The sequence below is a fragment of the Lissotriton helveticus genome, chromosome 5_1 (genome assembly GCF_964261635.1).
Source record: "Lissotriton helveticus chromosome 5_1, aLisHel1.1, whole genome shotgun sequence".
Lineage (NCBI taxonomy): Eukaryota > Metazoa > Chordata > Amphibia > Caudata > Salamandridae > Lissotriton > Lissotriton helveticus.
The window spans coordinates 1,239,133,691-1,239,160,579 of record NC_136065.1 but is presented as its reverse complement, the minus strand read 5'-3'; the positions used below and the strand labels follow the sequence as shown (position 1 = coordinate 1,239,160,579).

Sequence of the window (26,889 nt, the reverse complement as noted above, 5' to 3'; positions counted from 1 at the left end):
CTACTGGGTGCCAACAAAGCTGAGGTACTGCGACTCCAACGGGTTCAAAACCTGGCAGCGAGAACTCTGATTGGGCTCTCTCGCAGATGCCCTGTCAGAGCAATGATTGGAAGACTGCATTGGCTCCCGATTGCTTCTCGGATTAAATTTAAAGCCCTCGTCATGGCGTTTAAGATCCTTAAAACCGGGAGACCGGTCTTATTGCGCCCATTGTTGACCTGGTACGTCCACCGGCGTAGCCTGCACTCGCTGGGACAACACCTGGTGAATGTACCACGAACCAAACTATGCTGCATGGGAGGCCGCTCCTTTCGGGTGTTGGCGGCCACACTAGGGAACTCCCTGCCGGCCCACCTCCGTGGAATAGAGAACCTGTTGGCTTTTCGGAAAGCCATTAAAACTCTCCTCTTCTCATCATCATAGGCTGTTGTCTATATCTGGCTAACCTTGAGTACCTGTCTCTTGATCTAGCAGCGCCGGGACGCCTCTTTGCTGGGGCAGCTGTTGCGCTTTACCAAACCCATAACATAACATAACATAACTGTCAGCACTGTCACTATTGTCTCCTGTCATGCTGTAACTGTTACACTATCTGCCAACACAACATCAACTGCCTTATTCAGAATAAGATATCTTGGCCCCGGAGCTCTCACAACTATACCCACTTGCACTCTCTCAACAGAAGTTGAGAATGACAATGCATAGCTGCAGAGCAGTTCATCCTTTGTCCAAGCTTCCACCAGATAATAAATAACTGCTTCTTCAGAACTCAACTTCATTCAGTCATGTATAGACCACATTATAGACCATGTAAACTCTTTAAAATTATCAAACAACAGGGTGGCCCCAACAACCCTAACATCATCACAAACATCTCTGTGGAGAAAGTAATGAGAATTGAAAGAGCAAACGTCGTTGACAACAAAAAATCAAGGATGGAATAAAACAATGAACAAATAGATCAAATAGAGCCCACAAAATCCAGCAACACAAAAATGAAGCAACATGGACTGAATTCAAATAACTAGATGAAGACGAAATCAGCAAGATCATCTAGTCTTTGAAACCAACGTCACACTTCAATGACCCAATCCTCTCTACAATCATACAGAACTTCAGCTTGCTCATCTCTCCCATTTGGGCAAAAATCAACAACTCATCCATCTATGCATGAAATCGTTGACTAAGATCATGGAAATGGAGACCATTGCATACCACAGATGACACACAGTTCTACTTACACATGGCTATCCAGAAAGATATCACCTGACTAAATGACATTCTGGTGAAAACCCAAACTTCTCGATCATTGAACCACTTCAAATTGACCACCATGAAAACAGAATTCTTGCTCCTCTCGCCTCCCCCTGCCCTGCCGATATAATAATGCTCACGCAGATGCCATCAACTGCATGTTCACTATAGCTGAAACAACGAAATCTCTTGTTATTCACACTAGATAAAAAACTTAACATGCAAGCACACACCAGCGCAATCCCTTGCAGTGCCTATCACCAACTCAGCCTACTTATGAAACTAAAACCTTTCCTGCCACCACAAGACTTAAAGCTCCCAATTCAATCCCTAGTTGTGTGCAGACTGGACTATGGAAGTGCACCCCTGACAGCCCGCCAAAAAGCACACGCTGCACAGCTAAGGGCAATCTCAATAAGATTAATAACTGGAACAATGAGCCACGATCACATCATAACCTCTCTGAAGTCTCTCCAGTGGCTCCCACTGGAAGCCAGGATACAATTGAAGACAGCATACATGACACACAAAGCCCAGCACCTTAAGACACTGGGGTATATTAAAGATGAGCTCAATTTTTCAGATGGAAGCCACTCCTTACAGAGTGCTAACTCCCTCCTGCTAGAAACCCCCAGATTCAAGAAAAGGAAGACCTGAAAATGCACCTCCTCTGGATGTGCAACTATATTATGGAATTTATTTTAGTCTGAGATTTGTTGTAATGCCTCAATCCACGCATTCAAGAAAGCAGTCAGATAACTTCTACTCAACAGATTTCTAACATTAGTTTCTGGTCCTGAGGTTTTCCACCCACAGGACGGGAAGCCAAGGAAACTAAAGCACTCCAGCAGACATGCATCAACATGCCATCACAAACATTTCACCTAGATGCTGAATTCCTGTTTAGAGTACTTTGAATGTATTGGAATGCACTCAATTGCAAAACCTGATATTGAATGGCATGAACCAAGATCTTGGTAACTTCACGTGTTTAATGAGCCAAGCTAAGCGAGAAATCAGCCGACGCGTGTTTTTCACATGTGGGAGTGATCCCGTGACTCTTCAGGACTGAGATGGCAAGGTTTGGAAGCTGGTCATGTAGCCGGTGATAATTCCAACCCAATTAGGGCATGTACTCCGGTACAAAGCAAAAAACGGGCTCGCTGAGGAGCTCCAGGGGAGCTAGGGTGGTGGTTGATTTGGGCAAGCTAACCGGTACCAGTATTCGAGCAGCTCGACTATTCGTGTGAACGTTTCACAGACGCTCGGTGTGCCTCCCAGCCAATGCTGAACACTGGACTGCCTACTTATCCAGTTATCCCACGGTATCCATCAGGACCGCTTACGTTTATCCTACGCATCTCCAGGTCTGTGCTTTGGGCAACCATATGTCTTCTATGTCGATACAAGCAAGGTGAAAACACTGTAAGCACAAGCAATATCTGAGAGGTTCAATGCAAACTACAGACACCCACACTTATGGATTGTTAAATGAATGCCTACATAGTTAGTGGACACCACTTAGATATCAGGATGGTATGGTACCCACTAGTCACACTCTCTAAGGAGAATTGGTATTGTGAATAGTTTGCCATAGTTGGTTTTGTCAGTACAAAACTGCCACTACCTTGGGTAAATGGCCATGTACTTACATCATAATGGGCCTCTACTCGCCCAAGATCTGTTCACCTTCTCCTGAGCCTGCAAGTCACTGATTGAAGGTTTGAGCAGGGTTTAGGTACACCCTTGAGTTCCCCGACCAGTCCATACCTCCTTCCTGGAGCAGCGCTCTAATCCCCAAGGCTCATGTTTGCACTATATAAAGCTTTCCTAAACAAAAATACATAAATGAAAATAAATACAAGGCCCATGGTGTCTGAACCCACTTTAGAAAGTGTCAAAGTCCATGCAGGAAGAGGAGGAGAAGGGGGCTTTGTACTGCGAAAATGAATGGCAGACATAGACTGGAACCAAAAAGATGGTGGGAGAATATTCCCAAACATCCCACCACTCAGTGCACCCCAATACATCATGGTTAGTACAAAGCATTATAACACTTCCGTGATAGTCTTACGTTTTTTACCCATGTTGGTGCAGCCAGTACAGTGTATGTCTAGACAAGTGTTTCAAGATAGTTTTCCTTCACCAGTAGAGAGCTACAAGTTGTTTTGGGGGTTCTGGGAATGCTCCTCAAAGTCTTGCCAGGTCTGTGTATCACTCACCGGGCACAAGTGCATCAGCCAGAGCTCATCAATTCATTAGCTCAAAGAAGCCTTTTCCAACACAAAAAGGGTGGGAGTACACTGCCTCACATCCCAGCACTCAGTTTGCCCAAATGCATCATGGTTAATGCAGTGTATGATAACACTTAAGTGACAGTCTTTAGTAGTTCACCCTTGTCAATGCAGCCAATGCTGTATATCTCTGGATGTGTTTCGGACAGTTGTCCTTCTTCAGTAGAAAACAACACATCGTTTTGGAGGGTGCTGAAATATGCTGCCCAAAGTCTTCTCAGCTCTCTGTACCACTCACTGAGTGCAGGTGCACCAGCAGGAGTTTTTCTGCTCATTAGCAGTGCATGATAACACATCTTGAGGTTTTCACCCTTGTGGGTGACTGGAACCAAATTGTGGAGGAAATGGTGCAGCCAGTGGCAGACGAAGTATGTTCTCATGTGCATACAAATACTATGGCTCAAACTTAAGAACAGATGTCACAAGGAATTCTGCCATGAAGGTGGTGATGCACAGATGCTTAATAGCTCCAAAATATTGACAGGCAATTGTGGAGGGTGGAACTCATCTCCAAAGTGTATCACACAATGTAGCACAATTGTCCATCAAAAGGAATATAGATCTGACGTGTGACATTACATCTACATGTGCAGAATTATGCGTTCTGCCCAAAGACAACATATCGTTAACCTGACAGAATAAAGCAAACAAGCAAAAATACATACCATGCGCTGCGTTACCCATGCTATGAAACAATTCACTAGCCTTATAGCTATTGGACATCTTGCAATGTAAACTACACTGCCAGGAACCTACTTTGCCGTGCAACAAGGACCTTTGCTCAACACACAGATGCAAACTCTCTTAATCAGGAACTGCAGCCATCCTTCCTTCCCCGTCTTCTCTATCTCATTCTTCCCAACAAATTACCCGCCTGAGGGTGCATCTGCTCCAACAGCACACACTTTTGATCCAGAATCTACCCCAGTCCTAAAAAGTGCACCTTGAGTTCTACTTGTAATTATTTTTCCATGTTCCCGTTCTAATTTGTGTTCTTAGTTGTTCATTAAGATTTGTTGACTTTATTATTGAATGTATTCGTGTTATATTTGGGTGTAATGTTTTCTGCTGCATGTATGTTCTTTTAAAAAATGGGATTGTCTTAATATTTTTCATTCAGTTACTCTTTACTGTCTTAAAATTGTTGACTTAAGTATGTTTTGCTCTTTTGATTTTTATATGTTGTGACAATTGCCAGCTGCCTCAGGCAGGAGGGTTTTTGGCATGGAAATTCGTAATTTTAATATGGTTATCATGAAACTCGTAATTGTTTAAGGTGATTTTTATGTCTACAATTTACTGCTCGGTAATTCGGGTCCAACTTCCATGCAATTTTACAAATTAGAATTTTTGTATTTTGCTACTTAGTATGGCCACGTGCACTTTATGTTGACTCAGAACAACTTGTAATTGGGTGAAGCGAAAATAACTAAAAAAACACAAGCAGTAATTGGAGTCTAAGGGGTCCATTATGATGTCGGGCGGATTGCCTCCGCCAGGCTGGCGGTAGCCACCGCCGGCCTGGCGGAGGCAATCCGCCCGACATCCATTGCCCAATTCCCCCCCGCCACATTAGGATGGCGGGGGGGACCGTTGCGGTGAAAAACACCGCCCGCCTGTTTTCCGCCCCGGTCGCCTTGCGGCCGGGGCGGAATGTGTTTCATATGGTGGCGGTGTCTGTTAGACACCGCCAGCCATATTACAATGCGCATATTTTCAGGCCTAGGCAGGCGGTGATTGCTGCGGGGGCCCCCTGTGGGCCCCCAGAGTGACGGCCAGAGGGGGGTGGCACACGGGAGGTACCTGTGGTACCCCCCTGCATTTGCATAATCGCAGCGGCAGGCACCGCGCGGTGCCTGCCGCTTCGATTATGCAAATGCGTGCATTTTGTTTTTCACAATGTGGCGGGCGGTGCAGTGAGCACCGCCCGCCACAATGTAAACTTGAGGAATGCACCCGCCACTGTGGCGGGCGCATCCTAATACCAATGTCGGGACCCCCGCCCTTTAGGCGGGCGGTCCCGATCTCCGTTGGGGTGGCGGGCGGACTAAGTCCGCCCGTCATCCTAATGGACCCCTTAATGTGTAACAAATGTGAATTATAAAAATGTAATATAACACAAAATGCTTGAGAAGTTGAGAAGCTTAAAGAACACTACATTCCAATGCATAACAGTGCGTACACCAGCCACCTCTCTTAGCACTAGTTGACTTTATGCTTGCATTGCACCCTATACAGTGCTCCACTGCCTTTTGGCGAAATTAAACCCACCGGAATACGACATACATGCATACATATATAATTACATACATATAAACTAATAAAAACAAAACAGTATTCGGTCAGTCTGCTCAATATTACAACATTTTGCTTTTTAAATCTCATAACATAGAGAATAATTTGCAAAGGTTGGGCATTGCCTTAAATGCATTAAAAGAATTGCAATCACATTCCACAGCAGACTGTCATTACCTGCTTGTGTAGTAGTGGATGTTGGTTGTGTTGCTGTACTTAATGTAACTGCCCCTGAAATAGAAACACAACTTAATAATTGTTTACTTGATGAGGAAAATAAAGCACATTATGAAAAATTGTTTGCCTATTGTACCCTCGCACATTCTCCATTCGTGGAGACATCTTCAAACGTCTCAGCCAAGCAAAGGGGACTCCTTTCAATATCAGTGAGCGAAACTAGTTTAAATCAATAACCTAGTTTACAAGCATTTGTGTGGGGCTTCAACTGGGTGCAACTTATGAGGCATTGTTTCTCTGTATTTTTTTGTATTTTGTCTCAAGTGGATACAATTGTTTTATTAAGTTGGACCTTACTTTCCCAATTAGGACTGATAGTTAATACCACAAATTAAAAGACAACAAGAAATTCAACAGTTAGACCATAGAAGAATTATTTTACGAAATTAATATACAATGTAATCTACTATGGAAGTCAATTGAAATAAGATGGTTACATACAATAAGCATCAGTAATAGTTGGAGGAGTCCAGTTATGACCATCTGTCTCACGGTACAGGGATTTACACGGTGGCACCATAGGTGCCCCCCTCGGCCCAAACCAGAGGCCACGGAGAGAGGGAGGCCTGCCAGGGTCCCCAAAGTCACTTTCCGACAGGCTTTCCATGTCGGAAAGCCTGACATGGAAAGCCTGTCGGAAACCGACATCATAATCCTGATGGAGGAAACTCCAACTGCCGGAATCCTAATAAAGCAGTTGGAACTCGAACCAGGAATGTCAGTCGGAAAGAGGCTTTCCAACGGACATCCTAATGAGTTCCTAAGTCATTTACCAGGTATTAAAACTGAATTAATGAAAATACAGTTTACATTTCAACAATGCATCAAACAACCAAAAATGCATTCACCCAAAGTCCACCCTAAACCATCCTTCTTCTTTATTTATTGATATAGGAAGGTGTGTTTCTTTTATTTTTCATAGTAAATACATTACAGAATACCTGAACAGATGACCCCAGCGTCATTGCTATGGAGACAGGTATGTATGTTCCATCCTTTGTTGGGACAGTCCCACAGGTGGCTTCTTTTCCTCTGCAGAGCACATCATCCAGAAGAATGCTTCCAGTTCCCTGACCAAAATAGGCCCCTCCAGGAGATGCAAGGACAGTTCCACAGCCCAGGTGTCTGCACACAACTTGTGAGTTCGCTGTACTCCACAAATCATCACACACACTCCCCCAGGCGCCTCCATAATAAACTTCTATGCGGCCAGCATAATTCTGTCCTCCATTAACCAGGCATAGGTTCACACTTTCAGTACCACTAGGAGCTAGAGGGACAACAATGACGTAAACCGTTTATCATGTACATAAAGGTATGTAAAACTGGAGAGCAAATTAGAACAATGACAGTTAAGTCACACTTTAGTCTTTATCCAGGACTTCAAGTGACAAGTGATTAGGGTTTTTGCAGTTACTCAGAAAGCACGAGTCTCCCTCATCCCTTTAATTTTAAGGACTTTCACATAGTGAGTGGCAATGAGTTCTAGTGAATAGAGCTGCCGGCTTTAGAATATGGAGACCCACAGTGGTTGCTCCTCCAGTAAGGCGGAGGAGTGTCGCCTCACTGCTATTGGAGCAGGTCAAAAAAGAAAAAGATAAGACAGTATTATCATTTTATTTTTCTATACAGGACCGGAGCGAGTCCGGGTGGGGCTGAGTAAAGTGAGGAGTGGTTTGCACTTCCTAAGTGCGCATGAATGTTCTCCACCCGGCTGTTCTGCACAGCCTGTTTAGAGAATATGCCCAGACTCCCAGGCACTGCCTGAGAGGCAAAACAGGCCGCACAGACCAATCATGACACTGCTGATGCAGCGTTGTGATTAGAGTCTGTGATCCTGGTTGCTTCCGGCGCTGCCAGCAGAGTGAAGAGGGAGCAGAGGTGTGTGGCGGCCGAGGTACGTTTTTTTTTCATCCATTCCGCATCCACCACTGGAGACCTAGGTTTACATCATGTCCCGCCTCAACTTCCTAAACATATGAGCCCATCTCTTAATCTCCACTTTCCTAAAAATAAACAGATGTGGAATATATTATTCTTCTGTTGTAAAGCACTACAAAGCCTTTGGGCCAGATGTGTGCTTAAAAAACATCATGGAAAGATATTCTGAAAAAGTTTCACACCTTACTTTTTAACTGATCACAGTGTCAATCATTAAAAGAAAATCTCAGGTGTCAGAGGCCCAAAGTGACCAACTATATAAATGTAATGTGTAAAGGATATAATATTTACAATTCATAAAGCTGTTAATGGCATTTGTTTAATTCCTGGTCAATTATTATTTTTATTTTTTATAACACATTTTTATTCATATAAAACAACAAAGCAGAGCAACACTTTAAGATGTACAATATATATATTGATACGCATATATCACAGGACATTTAAATATTTACTGTGAAACTGCCAAAAATCATTCATCATGAATTATAAATAAAGTTACCATTGTAATTTCAAATGTACATAGATCAATTAAAGGTGCGGTGTGCAATGATTTGGTGTGTGTTAGGAAAGGCATAACAGACAAAAAAAGGAAAACAAATTGAGTATGCAAACCACTATCTAACTCAATCATCCCACACCCAAGGCACACTCCTCCCTACCCTCTCTCTCCCACCAGAGACAGGAAAAGGAACCAAATGATAGCAACAACAAGGGGTATGACACAGGGATCTATGATGTCGAAGTTGAAAGGAAACAGGACACGAGTGCAGCCACTCCGCTTTTAAGCCCATGAAAGCCTGGAAATCTTCTCTGACTGTGGGAAATACGTCGTGCTTGGAAGAGTGATACATTCTTTCATCTGCCACCTGATTTTGTGCTACATTGTTTATCTGATATTCACGCTCTTTCTGGGACTCTTGCCACTGAATCAGAGGAGGAGCAGGACGCGAGTGCAGCGGCTCTGTTCTGAAGCCCGGAGGAGCGTGAGAAGAAGTATTAGAATCTGCTATGGATGTGGGAGACATGTCGCGCTAGGAAGAACACTTTATTCCTTCTTCCGGATCACTGACATAACCTCGACAGACCGAATATCGACTGGACAAAATATCGATGACTAATTATCGACAACAAAATTATCTATTGACTATACTTAAACAACAAACCTCAAAAATATCAATTCCACAATATCGACTACTAAAAACAACGACTACAACAATATCGACTGACAACATTATCGATTTCTAAAACATCGATTATTACATATTTATATAAAAACAGTCAAAATATCGATTACACAAATATAGATAGCAAATTTATCGATTTTTAAAAATATCGCCATTAATACATCCTAGAATAAATGACTTTATTATTTATAAATTGAGTCATACTAATCATAATTATTCAGATATTGTTAATATAAATAGATAAAATATATTATATATTTTCATAACATTTACAACACACAATAAATACAAACATACATTTTATAATACATAAACAATGTTTCGAACCACTACACATTTCTTACAGCTAATTATATATATTCCTCCACTTTACAAATATCAAGATAACATTACCTATACTAAATAAGGCCTTACACATTCAATAAACGTTAATTGGCGTCACCCATATAAGGAAAGCAATTAGCATAACAGAGAAAAAAATTCAAATCCACAAATAAAAACAGACTATCAATTTAAACAACCAATCCTATTTCTGAAACAATTAAACTAATACTATATAAACGAGATCACAGCAAACTAAAAATGCAGTATACATCTCCTAACTAAAGGAAGACGAAACTCTGCAGGATTTCAGAAAGAAAACTGATTGACTTCAACAGAAAGAGAGCTACACATATCTAAAGTAAGTACTACTACATTATTAGTCAGCGAAAATGTAACTCTCAAACCTCACACCTATGTTTAAAAGCCAAATACCTCAAATATATGTATTTTTTTTTACCACTCATCCTACAGACAAAAAGAAAAAACAGAAGACCTACACAACACCTGGACATCAAAAGTTACATATAAATAAGTAAGTATATATTAGAAATGTAAATTTGGCATTTAATAGATAGGTAACTAAATAGAAAGTAGCTAAAAAGTCTATCAAAATATCATAAATAGTAATAAAATATTTGTACACATTTTCTCAACTGCCACAGGTACAAAAAGATGTACACAGAAAATAACAGTTTGAAGAACATCAACACCTGGAAATAACGACTTGAAATCATCAAAAGATTTACAGGTAAAATAAAAATGTATTAAACTGTATAATGTGATTAGAACATTATTTTTTCTAAAAATGTAATGACATTCTCTTTTAATTACCTCCTAGCACTACAATACAATCATGACTGAAGGAGCTAAATTCATTTATTCACAAAAAGGGAAAATGCTTCTTTGTTACATGGGATATGTCTACACTCAAGAGAAACAAAAAGATTTGAAAGTGTTTTGGAAGTGTACGAAATATTATGCCAACAAATGTTATGGTAGAGCTATAACTCAGGAAACTACTGTTACTTATACTAAAGAACATAATCACCCACCCAATGTAACAGAAATAGAGATTAGACAAATGCTAGATTCCCTTAAAGAAGCTAGTACTAGAACTGATCAACCAACAACTGCTATTCTGAAACACCATTTAAGTGTACTTCCCCAACATGCTTCTAGCCAATTACCATCTATCGAATCCCTTAAAAGAACTGTAGCTAGACAAAAAAGAGCAACATGCACTACTCCTCCCACACCAAAAACTTTAGAAGAAGTCCAAATTCCCCCTGAACTCTCTGTAACTCACAATAAAGAAAATGTTATACTCTATGACAACAAATCAAAAGATACAAGAATTATACTGTTTGCCACAGCAAACAACATGACTAAACTTACCCAATGCCCAACTTGGATGATGGACGGTACTTTTTCTGTATGCCCCAAACCTTTTTATCAATTATACACCATCCATGGTCATTTCCAAAATACAAATATTCCATTTCTTTATGCCCTTCTACCAAACAAACAGCAAGCTACCTATCAAGAAATACTAACTGAAGTCATTCAACATACTAACAACTATTTTCCACAAAAAATTATCATTGACTTTGAAAAAGCAATGATAAACAGCATCCTTAAAACATACCCACACACAGCAATACAAGGATGCTATTACCACTTTAATCAATGTATCTGGCGACATCTACAAAAATCAACCTTGAGTATCCAATACGCCACTGATAGCACATTTGCTTATCAAATCAAAAAACTCATCGCCCTAGCCTATGTTCCACTAACAGATGTAACTGAGCACTATAACTTATTAATAGACAGCCCCTACTATAAAAGAAACGAAGATAAACTAAGCCCTATGCTTGACTACTTCGAAGACACATGGGTAGGAAGGCTACACAGATCAGGCCATAGAAGACAACCCAAATAACAAATAGCTTGGTGGAATGTCTACCTTAGCACACTAAATAAGGAAGCAAAAACAAACAATGCAGTTGAAGGATGGCACAATGCCTTCCAAGCAACTACAGGCCGAGGAACGCCTACCCTTCACAAATTAATACAATCCTTACAAAAAGAACTGAGTTACCAGGAGCTCCGAATGGAGCAATCAGTAACTTTGATCGGACCTAAACTCACCAGAGAAACTAAAAAAATGTATAACACACTCCAAAGTCAAGTTACCCTCTATCCAACTAGCAAAGGACTAGAATATCTATCAATGATAGCAAAAACAATTCTTTAAAACATTACATAACTATACACGTTAAATTAAAAAAAAATCCTAAAATCCTTGATTATAACATGTAACAATTTGCAATTAAATTATCAAATACATAATATTAGCATATATAAAATGTATTTAGATAATGTATTTACAAAATGTTACATACAACGTAAGTAAAGCAAAATTTAAAACAGTTTCCCCACCCATTAAATGTTCTGAAAATACTTACATTTCTGTTGCAGCTTCAAACGTAATCCAATTCCAAGCAATCCATACGACACCATTGCAAAAACCCTTACAATCCATGGAAGCCCAAAAAAAAATGCAAAAATACAAGCAAATCCATAGCGACTCCTTTCCACTTTAATAGACACGAGATACGATAGAAAACCCGAAAAACAGTAATGCAGAAAAAAAAACGCTCCAGGAAAACTTGAAATCCCAAAATTTTGTGTGCAAAAATAAGAGTATATAATACTCGTCACACAGCTCTGATCAAAAAAGAAGGAAGTCCTCCAAAACAGCGAAACGCGACGATAACCTAGAAAAAATAAAATACATACCCACCCACACAAAAACACCCATACATATATAAATACACATATTTGTACATCAAACATATTATCTTAGTAACATTTAAACATATTACCTCACCTCACACACCTACAACAAAAACGCGGTAAAAATCAAATATCGTACACTCTACCTAACACCGAACACACAATCTTCTCTTAGTAACTCTACCTACATAAACCTAAACACAACACACATACACTAACAATAACTTCATTAACTTGTAAAAAACAATTAAAACAAACTTACCCTCTCTAACGCGAAGCAGCATCCAACCGCGATCTGTTGAAGCACCAAATAAGCCTAAGTAACATTACGCGGTTAAAAAGTAGTCCCTGTATACAGCAAAATCCTCTTTAATTTCTATATTCCAACACTTAAAAAAATACACAGAGTATTATATTAAGTGTAAATAATTATTTAAATTGTATAAAATTATTTCATACATATTCATTACTTTGAAATAATTATTCAACTGTTATGTGATACTTTAAATAATATTTTATGATTTATAAATACATTTAGCAAATAATGTATATGTAAAAAAAAATTGCATATATAACTTTGTTACAAATAAATTGTTATTAAAAATTGGAAATATTATTTTAAACATTATGTATGTATATAAAAAAAAATTGGGGTGTTTATCTATGTAAAAATTAATATTATAAATATGTTCAATATTCATAATAATAATTTAAAAAAATATAACATGACTTGGTAAAAAACAAAAATGTTACTGTTACAAAATAAATGTACATATTTTTCAATGACAATATATTCAATGTGTATCTGAATAAAATTTTTGTTATTAAATAAAAAGTACATATTACCAATTTGTTTCTTAAACTATTTAAATGTGAATATATGTAAAAAAACATAAAATTATGTTAATATCATTTATGTGTTAAAAACATATATATGTACTTCATATATTTTTTAGGATAATAAAAACTGTGTATTAAAAAATTTCAATATAAATAAAAAATTAATCTCTACTTACAATTATTTTTTTATATGTTAATAAACAGTTTTTCATTTATTGCAGTTAACCCTGTGTATGTTTCCTTCTTTATTATTGTATATAAATATTAATTGCATATGAAATATTCTATTTAAAAATGCCTTATAAATTTTAATATTTTTAAAAATGTATTAATATTTTAAGTATTACCATAACAATAATTATAATGAGAAAATAAAAGTTCTATGTAATGTGAAAACTTTATTATATTATCCTACCAATAATAAGTATTTATTTAAAAATTGTTTTCTTATTTCCACTGCACCAATTATAAACTCACAAAACCATACTACACATTAAAACCATACAAATTACTATTCCCATTTCACCAATTGTAAAGTCATGGAAGGTGCTGGACACTGAACCCATACTAATTACTATTCCCACTCCAGTGGGTGCAAGAGTAGGGAAAGTAAATACTTCATATATTAATAAATTAATGAAAAAATCATATATATATATAATATTTTTAATAAATGATTAACAATTAAATTTAACATAATACTTAATATTTTAAAAATACTAAATAACTATCATTATTTATCTTACTTTCCTATTAATAATAATTTACAACTAATTACCAATAATTTATGAGATAATTTAAAAATTATTTTTCAATTTTTTTCTATTTAATACAATTAAATAAAACATGTATTAACTTTTAACACATACTTTTACAACGCGTACCTTTACAACAAAACTTTAACAAAGCAAATACCATTACACCACATTAATTTACAACAAATATTTTTACAAAATAAATACCTTTACAACGCATAACATTACAACATAACTATTTATAATTATATAATATTGTGTTTAATGTATATTAATAGAAATGTTTTAGATAAAATGTATTAAAAATTAACTAATTTAATAGACATTTAAATTTACCTTATTTGTACCCTGTACCCCTCTAACCTAAAACCCCAAACTGACCCAGAACCCTAAAAACACCCCTTTACCCACAAACTGAAAACTGACCCAGAACCCACAAAATACCCCTTTAGCCACAAACTCAAAACTGACCCTGAACCCTAAAATTACCCCTTTAACGACAAACTGAAAACTGACCCAGACCCCTAAAAATACCCCTTTACCCACAAACTGAAAACTGACCCTGACCCCTAAAAATACCCCTTTACCCAAAAACTGAAAACTGACCCTAACCCCTAAAAATACCCCTTTATCCACAAACTGAAAACTGACCCTGAAACCAAAAAATAGCCCTTTACCCAAATACTGAAAACTGACCCTGAACCCTAAAAATACCCCTTTACCCACTAACTGAAAACTGACCCTGACCCCTAAAAATACCCCTTTACCCACAAACAGAAAACTGACCCTGAAACCTAAAAATACCCCTTTACCCAAAAACTGAAAACTGACCCTGAACCCAAAAAATACCCCTTTACCCACAAACTAAAAACTGACCCTGACCCCTAAAAATACCCCTTTACCCAAAAACTGAAAACTGACCCTAACCCCTAAAAATACCCCTTTATCCACAAACTGAAAACTGACCCTGAAACCAAAAAATAGCCCTTTACCCAAATACTGAAAACTGACCCTGAACCCTACAAATACCCCTTTACCCACAAACACAAAACTGACCCTGAAACCTACAAATACCCCTTTACCCACTAACTGAAAACTGACCCTAAACACTAAAAATACCCCTTTACCCACAAACACAAAACTGACCCTGAAACCTACAAATACCCCTTTACCCACTAACTGAAAACTGACCCCGACCCCTAAAAATACCCCTTTACCCACAAACAGAAAACTGACCCTCAAACCTAAAAATACCCCTTTACCCAAAAACTGAAAACTGACCCTGAACCCAAAAAATAACCCTTTATCCACAAACTGAAAACTGACCCTGAAACCAAAAAATACCCCTTTACCAAAATACTGAAAACTGACCCTGAACCCTAAAAATACCCCTTTACCCACAAACTGAAAACTGACCCTGACCCCAAAAAATACCCCTTTACCCACAAACAGAAAACTGACCCTGAAACCTAAAAATACCCCTTTACCCAAAAACTGAAAACTGACCCTGAACCATAAAAATACCCCTTTACCCACAAACTGAAAACTGACCCTGAACCCTAAAAATACCCCTTTACCAAAAAACTGACAACTGACCCTGCACACAACATATACCCCTTAATACCCAAACTGAAAACTAACCCTGAACACTAAAACGACCCCTTTACCCAAATATATATATATATATATATATATATATATATATATATAATTATATATATAATTATATATATAATTATATATATATATATTATATATATATATATAATTATATATAATTATATAATTATATATAATATATATATAATTATATATATAATTATAATTATATTAATTATATATATAATTATATATATATATATATATATATATATATATATATATATATATATATATATATATATATATATATATATATATATATATATAATTAACATATTTTATTTAATTAACAATTATTTAATTATTAATACCAATTAATTAATTAACATATTTAATTACTTATAATTAAATTACTTCCCACCCTATTCCCCTATAAACCCACAACCCGCTACATGACATAAAACATTACATTTTACATTATGAACAATTATGCAATTTATTAAAATAAATTACCAATTAAATTGTATATAATTAACATATTGTATTTAATTAACAATTATTTAATTATTAATACCAATTAATTAATTAACATATTTAATTACTTATAATTAAATTACTTCCCACCCTATTCCCCTATAATCCCACAACCCGCTACATGACATAAATTATTTAAATAAGCATAATTATCAAATAATCTATTAAATTAAAATATTTACCAATTAAATATTATATATTTAATTAAATTGTAATTTAACAATTAATTAAATATTAATACCAATTAATATATTTACATATTTAATTAATTATATTTAAAATACTTCCCACCCTATTCCCCTAAAAACCCACTACCCGCTCCTAGAAATTATTATAGTAATTTAATAATTTTTTAAAATTATTAATTATTTTTTAAATTAATTCTATATAAATAAATAAATAAAAATAATATATTTTAACAAAAAATGTTTTTATTAAACATTAAAACAGTGTACATTTAACTATTAGATATTATATATATCCATATTAAGAGTCGATATCATGACAGTCGATATCATGACAGTCGATAACACAACTTTCGATATTTTTAAACTAATAAACAAATCGATATTTTTTACTAACGATATTACTTACTCGATATTTTATCTATCGATATTTTTTTACATACATAACAATCGATAAAAATTACATCGATATTACTTACCTCGATATTAATGCCATCTCGATATTCTGTAGTCGATATTATGTCCATTCGAAATAAATGACTCGATATTAAGACTGTACACCCCTTCTTCCACCTCCTGTTTCTGTGCTACTTGGTTCCTTCGGCGCTCACTCCGAGATTCTTATCTACAACAAGAAGGCAGCAACAGAGGCTGCGGATGTCGTCCAGGGGCTCTAAAGCCGGGAGAAGTAACAAACTAAAGACCCCCAGCCCACGCCAAGCAACATCACTCCAGGGGAGGCTGCAGTACCGGACAATTCACCAAGAGGTAAAAGGGAAGCTAACTGTCTAAAACGGGCTACAGGGGAGATGGGGGGCACTGGGTGCATTGGGGGAGCTAAGGAGGGCTCTCAACCAACAATTGTAGAAATGCTTACTGGACCCAAGGCATTATCTACTAACCCTGACACTGCTTGAGCGGTGCCCCAACCCCCATACCGCCTGCACTGGCTTCCAGTATCAGAGCGCTGCAAGTTTAAACTAGGCTGCTTGACTCATAAATCTCTGGCCGGCATCGATCCCTCCTTTATCTCCTCTCTTCTGCACCCTTATGCTCCTTCCAGGCATCTCCACTCATCTCACCATGCGCTCCTCCAGACGCCTAGATTCAGACGTAAAAAACACGGAGGTCTCAGATTCTTCTTTTTGGCCCCCTCATTCTGGAACTCTCTTCCGCTGGAACTTAGACTCTCTCCTTCCCACCCTCACTTTAGGTCTCTCCTAAAAACCCACCTTTTCCGTAGCACTTACACATAAGTTTTCCTCTTCTCCCCTTTATGCCTCTCACCGAATAAGTGAACAGCGCCAAGAAACCGTCCGGTGTACGCCGTGCTTTATAAGTAATTTTTACATTACATTACATTACAGTGCTCGAACCAGATTACCAGCTTGTAGACGCACTGGAGTGCTTGAACGCTGAATGAAACCCGGCGGGGTCTCAAGAAAGTGGCATGCTTTTACAAAAGAAGGAATTTCTTGGCAAACAACATATAGATCAAAGTAGCACAGAGGGCCTAGTGGCTTTGGTAACCTTACCCGCTGACTCTCTTACTACTGCAGCACCTTCTGATGATGCTGTTAGCCCCCTACACCTAGATCCTACCAAGATGATGGCTGAAAGCCAAACTGGGCTAAACCACCTAGCAAAAGGTATCACGGACTACATCCTCAGCGCAGAACCCAAGCCTGGCCTCAGAGACCCCTGGACTCCAGAGGTTAGTGGTGAACACTTCTACTTGGTCTCCGACGGCTCTCTGTCAACTTCTGATGGAGACCAAATCAGTTCCAGCTCTAGCGAAGACATTAGTATTGACCTCTCTAAAAACACAGGGACGGTACAACGCCAGATGAAAAATAGAAACCCCCCGAAGAGATGTAGCCAACCCAAATGGGCCTATTCAGACTCGCAAATGTCGTGTGAAGAAGCTGAAGGGTTGTCTATCTGGGAAAATGCCAAATCTGCAACAGTGACAGAACCCATGGTAGAACCCTCCTTATCCTCCTCAATCCTGGCCTCTATTAGGGACTTTCAAGAAGCAGTTCGCTCCAACAATCGAGCCGCTAAGGGGGCAGCCATAAAGCTACAGGGGGGGCTGCAAAAACTAAACAAACTATGGACTGATATAAGCGACCGGGTCAGCATGGTTGAATGTCGCACAGAGAGCCTAGAAACGGAGGTAACCCATTTGAAGAATCAGGGGTCTGCTCATGAGGCATGTTTGGTGGATGTCAATCAATCAATCAATCAGGCATTTATGAAGCGCGCTACATACCCGTGAGGGTCTCAAGGCGCTGCGCTACATACCCGTGAGGGTCTCAAGGATGAAGATGGAGGAGCAAGAAAATCGACAGCGCAGGAATAATCTCCATCTGCTAGGCATTCTGGAAGGAGTCGAGGGAGATGACCCAAGGTGTTACATTGTAAAACTGCTATGTGAAACCTTCCCGGCACAAGCAAACTGGGACTATGAAGTCCAGCGAGCGCATCACTTCCCCTTCAATCATAAGCAGAACCGAAATGTCAATAGCTCTTCCATGGAAAAGCCCAGAGCTTTCTTAGTGTTTTTTAGGAACTTCCTCCTCAGGCAATTTGTGTACAATCAAGCCCGTCCAAACTCACTAAAGGGGGCTAACGGTAGAGCGCAGATGGCATCTGTGCAAATTAATCACCCCATTTCAATAATAGGTGCCCAAGTGTTTTTAATGAATCCTGACAGACTAAAAGTTATTCTGAATGGGTCCACGCGGATCTTTATGTCCGAGGTCAAGGCAGGGGAGTATCTGGAGGAGGTGAAGGCAAAAAAGGGTGGCAAATAAAGGCCAGCTGGGATTCTACCAGTATAAGGGCAGCCTGATATACTGGAGAAGTACATTTCGTCTAACAGCATATCTGTCCCTTATCACACCTGTTCGATGGGGAAGGTACCTATAAATTATGTTCTTTGGGGTTCCTAGGTTCTGGGTGACCCCTTTCTTTGGGGTTAAACTTATACTGGGCAAGAGTCCAAAGCCGAAAATCTCACACGCTAATCTAAGGCGCGGCCTTGCAGCAAGGAAACCTAACTGACAACCATCATTCAGGGTTCCCCTGATTGCTCTATCTATGGGGGAGGGCGGGAAGGGTGGGAAGGGGGGTCACGATTTAGTGGTGGGAAGGGTCACGTTACCGGAAAGTGTGGTACTGTCTGGTGAAACTAAAATACTGAAAAAGAAGGTCAAAAAACAAAGTAAAGTAAAAGAAGTAGGAAAAGATAAAATTCACAAACAAAAAAATTTCAGGATGCTATGGGATGTACAAAATGTAGGATGACTTAAGATGTGTTTTCAGGATAATAGCAAATATGTTAAACAATATGAATAATCAATGTTCTTTAAAAATTGTGTCTGTTAATTTTGTGGGGTAAATGACGCCCTGAAAAGACAGAAGTTAGCTCAGGGTCTACGCTCCCTGGGTGTGTAATTACCCTTCAGGAAACACATGTAGAGGGATCCCAGAAGCACTTGCTGAACTCTCTGGCATATAGGGTTATTGGAGGTACCTCACAGGGGGCAAAGACACAATGGGTTAGAGTTTAGGTTCAAAATAGACACCCTTTCACCTCTAGTAGGGTGAAATCTGATCCTCTTGGTAGGTGGGTCATTGCAGGATGCCATCTTCCCCCTAACTCGGGTTTTACACTATGCTCTAATATATGGGAGCAATACTGACGACCCCAGGATTATCAACTGGATCTCTGGAGCACTCGCCCATTGGCCACTACCACTAGTAATTTCTGGGGCTCTAAACATCAACCTACCTAGAAATTGGAAAACAACTGATCAATGGCCCTATACAGGTAGAAAGCCTAAAGTCTATCAGGCCCTTCCTAATTTAATACAAATTCATGGGCTCAGCAATGTCTGGGCCACTTTAAAACCGACTCATCTGGGTTATACTTACTTCTCACCTCCGCACCTTTCCCTTGCTAGACTTGATTATTTTTTGTTTTCTTCGTCACTACTCCAAAACTGCCCCACTTTTTATGTCGGATCAAAATCCCCTCATTCTAAACATTAGTGGGCTGGGCCTTAGGGGAGAAATCTTGAGCTGGAGTTTTGAAAAAGCCTTAATGTATGTTGAAGGGTACCATCTACATATGCAGGGGTGGATCAAAGAGTTTTTGGAAATTAATATAGGGTCCGCAGCAGTCAAAACCATGTGGAACGCCATGAAGGCAGGTATTCGAGGGGAGAGCCTGCGGTACTCAAAAAAGGAAGAACACAAAAAAATTAAGGACTGCTAGCAAAAAAGATGAAAAAGGCAGAGAAAAAATGTATTTTAGCAGTCCAATCGGGGGCTGAAATTGAGAATGCTCAACTAGAAATAATAGCCAGCAAAGCAGAAATAGGGTCCATTTTTGCAGAGAAAACCCCCATGAAATGGGTTTCTGCTAGAGATAAAAACAAATATATGAATGTGGTGATAATATCAGCCACCAACTTGCCCTCAGAATTAGACAACAGGTGTCTGCCAGTGAAATTTTATCAATTCAACTCAGCCCCGGCGAGATTACAAAAAATGAAACTAAGTTTCGCAAGGCATTCAGTGAGTTTTCCCAAAATCTTTATTCTGAAGACATTGTAGGGCCCTTAAAATCAAGAGAGGATGAAAGTCTGGAATATTTGGACCAAAAACACTCTAGCAGCGCTTAGTTCGAAAGACCATGATCAGCTCGAGGAAACTTCTGGATGGGACGAGATATCTAAAGCCCTGGCAAGCCTTCTGGATGGGAAAGCGGCTTGTCCCAATCACATACCAGTTGAGTTTTATAAAATATTCACTCCCCAGATAAATAACCTCGTCACTCTATTGGTAGCTTCTATTATTTTTAACGGCGCACCTACACCAGATTCTTGGTGTGATGGCAAGATAGTAGTATTCCCCCCCCCCCAAAAAAAAATCTCCTCTCGAAATGGGATAGAACCGGCCAATAACTTTAATTAATTGTGACTCTAAGATATATGCCAAAATATTTGCATCGAGATTATCTCTGAGAAAAGAGTCCCTGGTTTCACAATGGCAACACAGGTTTATCCCTAAAAAAAGCAAGACGGAACATATCCGCAGGGCCATTACCCTGTTGGATGCTGCCCAAGCAGCAGGAGACCTGATCTCATTAATATTACTCGACGCTGAGAAAGCGTTTGATCAGGTTTTCTGGTAATTTCTCTGGGCTGTCATGAGGAAAATGCGCTTTGGGCCTAAGGCAATACTAGCCATACAAGTTCTCTACAGCAATCCCACAGCAAACGTAACAATTAATGGGATCCTGACGGAGCAGAAAAAAATTTCACGGGGGTCCCGCCAAGGTTGTCCATGTTCACCTCTGCTCTTCGCTCTATATATAGATCCTCTCATTAAAGCAATTGAAAATAATCAATCTATTAGAGCGATGAGAAGATTTGGGCTAGATACTAAAATTATGGCTTATGCCGACAACCTGGTCGTCGTGACTCCTGATCCACCGAAGTTTGGTAAAATCTAAGGTTATGCCCTCAATCAAGGTAAAACCCAGATCATTATCAACAACCAAATTGACTGGTCAGTCTGCCGGGTGGTTCAGACTGCAAAATATCTGAGGGTCACCTTGACTGCCAACACCGACCTGATAGTAGAGGGAAATTTGATCCCACTGGCCACAGAGACTAAACGGGCGCTTAAACTTATTAATCACTTACGTCTTGCCATAGTAGGGAGATGCAATGTTATTAAAATGTCCTATTTTCCCAAACTCCTAAACTACTTTAGGGCTATCCCTTTAGAGATGGGCAAAACAAAACTACGGAAATTCGATCAAATTTTCTCCAAATTTATCTGGGCATATTCTTGACAAAGGCGAGCTTTCAAACTACTCTCCCCTCCTCAGCAAAGGGGTGGATGGACGCTACCAAATTTAAGATTTTACTACTGGGCCTCTGTCATGCAATATAGCGCGGAGCTGCTTCAAGAATATTCACATACTCCAACGGAAGGCTTACCGTCACCCTATCAATTGCTTTTAGGAGCAGAGACCCCCGGATGTCTCTGGAGGCAGCTCTCCTTTGGTTACTTCAAAGGGGTAAGATTTAAGACTTTAATGAGCACCTATAAAGTTTTTTCTAACATTCGTAAAACTTTTGGGTTGGGTAGCCTGATTTATTACTCACCTCTCAATAATAACCCTAATATACCAGCAATCTTCGGGTCTTCTTACCTACGCGAATGGCATCAAGCAGGGATATTAAAAATGGGGGACCTGATAACTATTGATGGCATTAAATTATACTGTGCACTTAAAACTGAATTCCATCTGAGGGATCAGGAGTCTTTTAAATATATGGCTATAAGAGACTTCATGACCCATAAGACCGGGGGGACTGCCGGGTTCTCCAAGGTAGATCTTATCGACAAACTAAGAAGTCCCACCTTACCCAGGATTGGATATTTATACAATATATTAGTCAGCTTAATGCCTGATGATATGTTCATCATTGCTAACAAATGTCAAGTGAAATTGAGTCCTTCTTTTAACACCTTTAACCAGGCTGTGCAATCCGCCAAGAGTGATTTAATTTCTGCTAAACTACAGGCACAATTTCATAAAACTGCATTTTTTTATATATCACACATAGCAGAGTCGCCAAATGGGGAACGGGGGCTGGAACGCTATGTCCCAGATGCTCGGAGTTTATTGCAGATTCGATACATATGTTTGCCACTTGTCCTCAACATATACCATTACTGGGTCAGATACAACACTTCTTTAACAAAGTTCTTTCTCAGGAAATTCAGCTAACTCCCATGACTATTTTATTAGGCATACAAGATAAGATTAGTAGAAAGAATGGAGGTGCACTTATTTTAGTTGCTATGACCATATTACACTTATGTATAGCCTCATCTTAGAAGAACCCAAATCCTGCACCATTTTCTCATTGGTTAGCACGACTGATTTCTTCTTGTCATATGGAAAAGGCCATTTTATCCAGAAAGGGAAGCCAAGGAAAAAAGAAGGGTCTTGCTATCTGGCAACTTTTATCTGCTTGGTTTAGATAGATAGACATAACGGGGTCTTCGAAACAAAAGCAATAACTCATGCTCTTTATTCTAGGTAGGATATTTAAATCCGATTAATCTAAAAATATATGTGATACTCAAGTTTTGGAAAGTCCACGTCGGTGGAACATTAGTGGATTTACAACTCGGATACAATTCTATGTACACCTTCTTTGCCATGTAGGGTTTAAATGTATACGCATAATACACTGTAATCTCTACGAGTGCAAATACTGGTATAATGCTACTTTTATTATCCCCTTTAATCACTGTTTTATCAACTTTGGAAACATTAGACACTGTATATCTGTATTAGATCACTCGCTACCATGAGCCTACTCTGATGGTTTTAGCCACGTGGTGGGGGGCGGTGGGTGGGTTCACTGGGCGACACTTGCTCGAAATGGCTCTTTATCTCTGTATTATGACTTTTGTTCTTTCAATTAATTATTTTTTTTTAAATTAAAAATAATTATTACTTGGAGTTGAGGCCCGGGGCTGCCAATGGCAACAGCTCGAATATGGGTACTACAAGCAGGTCAGATTTAAGACCCTGCTGGGTGCTTTTAGGGTCTTCTACAATTTGCACAAACTTTTAGGTTTAGGTAGACTGAACTTTTATACCCCTATAAACAATAATGCTAACCTGCCCGCTCGCTTCGGGAGACCATATCTCCAAAACTGGTACAAGGCTGGCATACTAAAGCTGGGAGACTTGTTTTCTACTGAAGGAATCCGGTCTTTCAATGATCTTAGGACTCAATTTAACCTGAGCCATCAGGGACTTCAGATGCCGGGTCTGGTGGCTAAGTGGATTAATGCATCCAATGCAGGGGCCTGTCTTCGACCTCCTGGTCACAGGTTCAAATCCCAGCGGGTACACTCAGCCTTTCATACTTTCTGAGGTCGATAAAGTGAGTACGATTGAGTTTGGTAACAATAAACATCTGTTATTCAGCGCTAAGATACCCCTTTGGGGGTGAACGTGCGCTTTACAAATACACATATGTTATGTTCTTGGTACGCAAGGCCGGCGGGCCTATGGGGTTTCCACAAATTGACCTTATCGATAAGCTAAATTATCCTATCTTGCCCCGCATTGGGTATATAAACTCTGCACTGAATTTGGAAATCCCTGGTGACATCGCTAAGATTGCAAGTAAAAGGCAACAAAAATTGAATATTCCTAACAATATTTTCTATCTTGCCCTGCGATCCGCCCAGAGCGACCTGTTATCTGCCAAATTGCAGGCACAGTTTTACAAAACCGGCTTCTTCTTGTACATCACACCCAGTAAAATTGCAAAATGGGGGACAGTCGAAGGAACATTCTGTCTTAGATGTGCAGACATTTCTGCAGACTCTGTCCATATGTTTGCCACCTGCATAAAACTTGAACCACTACTTAATAAAATACAGAACTTTCTAAGAGCAGTCTTATCACGTGATATCCAGCTAACCGCCACAACTATTTTGCTGGGTATACAAGATATGATCAATAGGAAGAACCATGGGGCGCTAATATTTGTGGCTATGACCATTCTCAGGATTTGTATAACTTCTGCTTGGATAGAACCAAATCCCCCTCTATTTTCCCAGTGGTTGGCCCGATTGGCAGCGACATGCAACCTTGAGAAGGCTATTTACGCAAAAAAAGGCATTCAGGCAAAAATGAAGGGATTAGTCATCTGGGAACCCCTATACAGGTGGCTCAATCAGACCAACTCCTATGGTTTCCTCTTTATATTACTTATCGTATGTTTGCACTACAATTTGTTAAAAATTTTCTATTTCTACTGATATGGTCATTCATTATTCCTGTATGTTGTGCTATGTCTGCAATTTTTACACAGAGGCATGATTCACTTTATTATAAATAGATTCTTTGTGGTGGTATTATTATGCCTCATGGTCCTAAAACCTATGCACTGGCACTTTATGTACTAAGTGCTTTCTGTTTAAACAGTTAGTACTATGTTTGTAAAAATGTATTTGCTTTTTTAGTTTTTTGTTTTGAGGATTTAAAAAAGCAAATACCGTTCAAATGTAATTTGCTCTCCCTGCTGCATTAAAAACTATATGTTCTAGATTAGAGGGTGGGGGGACCCTATATTGAATTGTTCCACCTTTTGTCTTTGTATTGCATATCTTTAAAAAATTTTTTTTTAAAGAATTATGGGCACTTTACCCATGCTAACCAGTGCTAAGGTGCATATGCTCTGTACTCAAAACATGATAACATTGGCTTTCACACAACTGCATAATTAATTAACTTATAAGTCCACTTATAAGTCCCTAGTAAAGTGCACTATATGGCCAGAGGGCCTGTAAATTAAATGTTTCCAGTGGGTCTGCACCCCTGATTGTGCCTCCCACTCAGTAGCCCTTTAAACATGTCTCAGGCCTGCAATTGCAGGGCTGTGTGTGCTCTTTTAAAATACCATTTTGACCTGAAAATGTAGCTACGTGCAAGGCCCAAACCTTCCCTTTTATTACATGTAAGTCACCCCTAAGGTAGGCCCCAGGCATGCCCAAGCTCAGAGTGCAGTGCACTTAAAAGGTAGAACGTGTACTTTTTTTAGTTTTGCGTGTCCTAGTACTGAAAAGCTGCTACATTTGTTTTTCTCTACTGCAAGGCCTATCTCTCCCATAGGTTAGCATGGCGATTGCCCGAAAACATCTTTTAAGGGTAATTTCCCATTGGGAGCAGACAGGAAATTGGAATTTGGTCTCTCTGGACTCACAATTTAGAAACACACATTTTTAGTAAATTTGGTTTTTAAATTGCATTTCTGAAAATGTCATTTTTAGAAAGTTAACATTTGCTTACTTTAACCATCTTGTGCCTCTGCCTGTCTCTGAATAGATGGTTGGGTTAGGGTGAGAGCTTGGCTTTGTGCATGTCCTCTAGACGGTCTCACAAAGGGAGCTGGGGTGTGGCATTAGCCTCCTGATGGCCGATCACCACAATGAGTTTCAAAGGCCTCTTTGATGTCTCCCCTACTTCAAAATCACATTTGGGTATAAGTACTAGACGCCTGACACATCCCAAATCAGTTCACTTTTGGGTCCTAAGAAGACTCCGCCAAGAAGAGTCTGTGCTGCCAGGAGGGAATGCCACTTTGCTAGTTGATCTGATGTGCTGGCTTGCTGCCTGCTGTGCTGTGCTGTGCTGCCAGGAGGGACTACCACTTGCACTGCTGTCCTGACCTGCTGCCTCTTGCAGTGAGAAGGACAGAACCTACTCTAAAACCTCAAAATCCAAAGTAACTCCAAGGTATTGTTGTTTGCCCCCTGTTCCAAGAAGTTTTTCAACAACTATTCACACCAGCGTTGTGCGACACACAAGAATCTGTATGCCTGCCAGAAAACTGACCATCGCTTGTTCCTGCTCACTGAAGTTGCATCACAATAAGGTTGTTCAGCGCAGACAGTTAGTTGCATCAGCAGTGTGCAACTCATAAAGAATCACTGTGCCAGGCAGTCGATTGCAGACCAAGGGAAGACACCGCAGCTGCCCCTCTGTGATTCGAGCCACAGCGCCTGACCTCCATGTGGCTTGGCTCTG

At 39.2% G+C, this 26,889-nt stretch overlaps 1 protein-coding gene across 1 annotated transcript in view; it reads right to left on the bottom strand.

Moving 5' to 3' along the window:
• LOC144755247 (scavenger receptor cysteine-rich domain-containing protein DMBT1-like) overlaps positions 1–26,889 on the bottom strand; it is a 1,092,132-nt gene that overhangs the window by 198,594 nt on the left and 866,649 nt on the right. Inside the window, exon 30 of the mRNA XM_078643990.1 lies at positions 6,021–6,074. Within this exon, the coding sequence (XP_078500116.1) occupies positions 6,021–6,074 (54 nt within the window). The remainder of the gene's footprint in view (positions 1–6,020; positions 6,075–26,889) is intronic.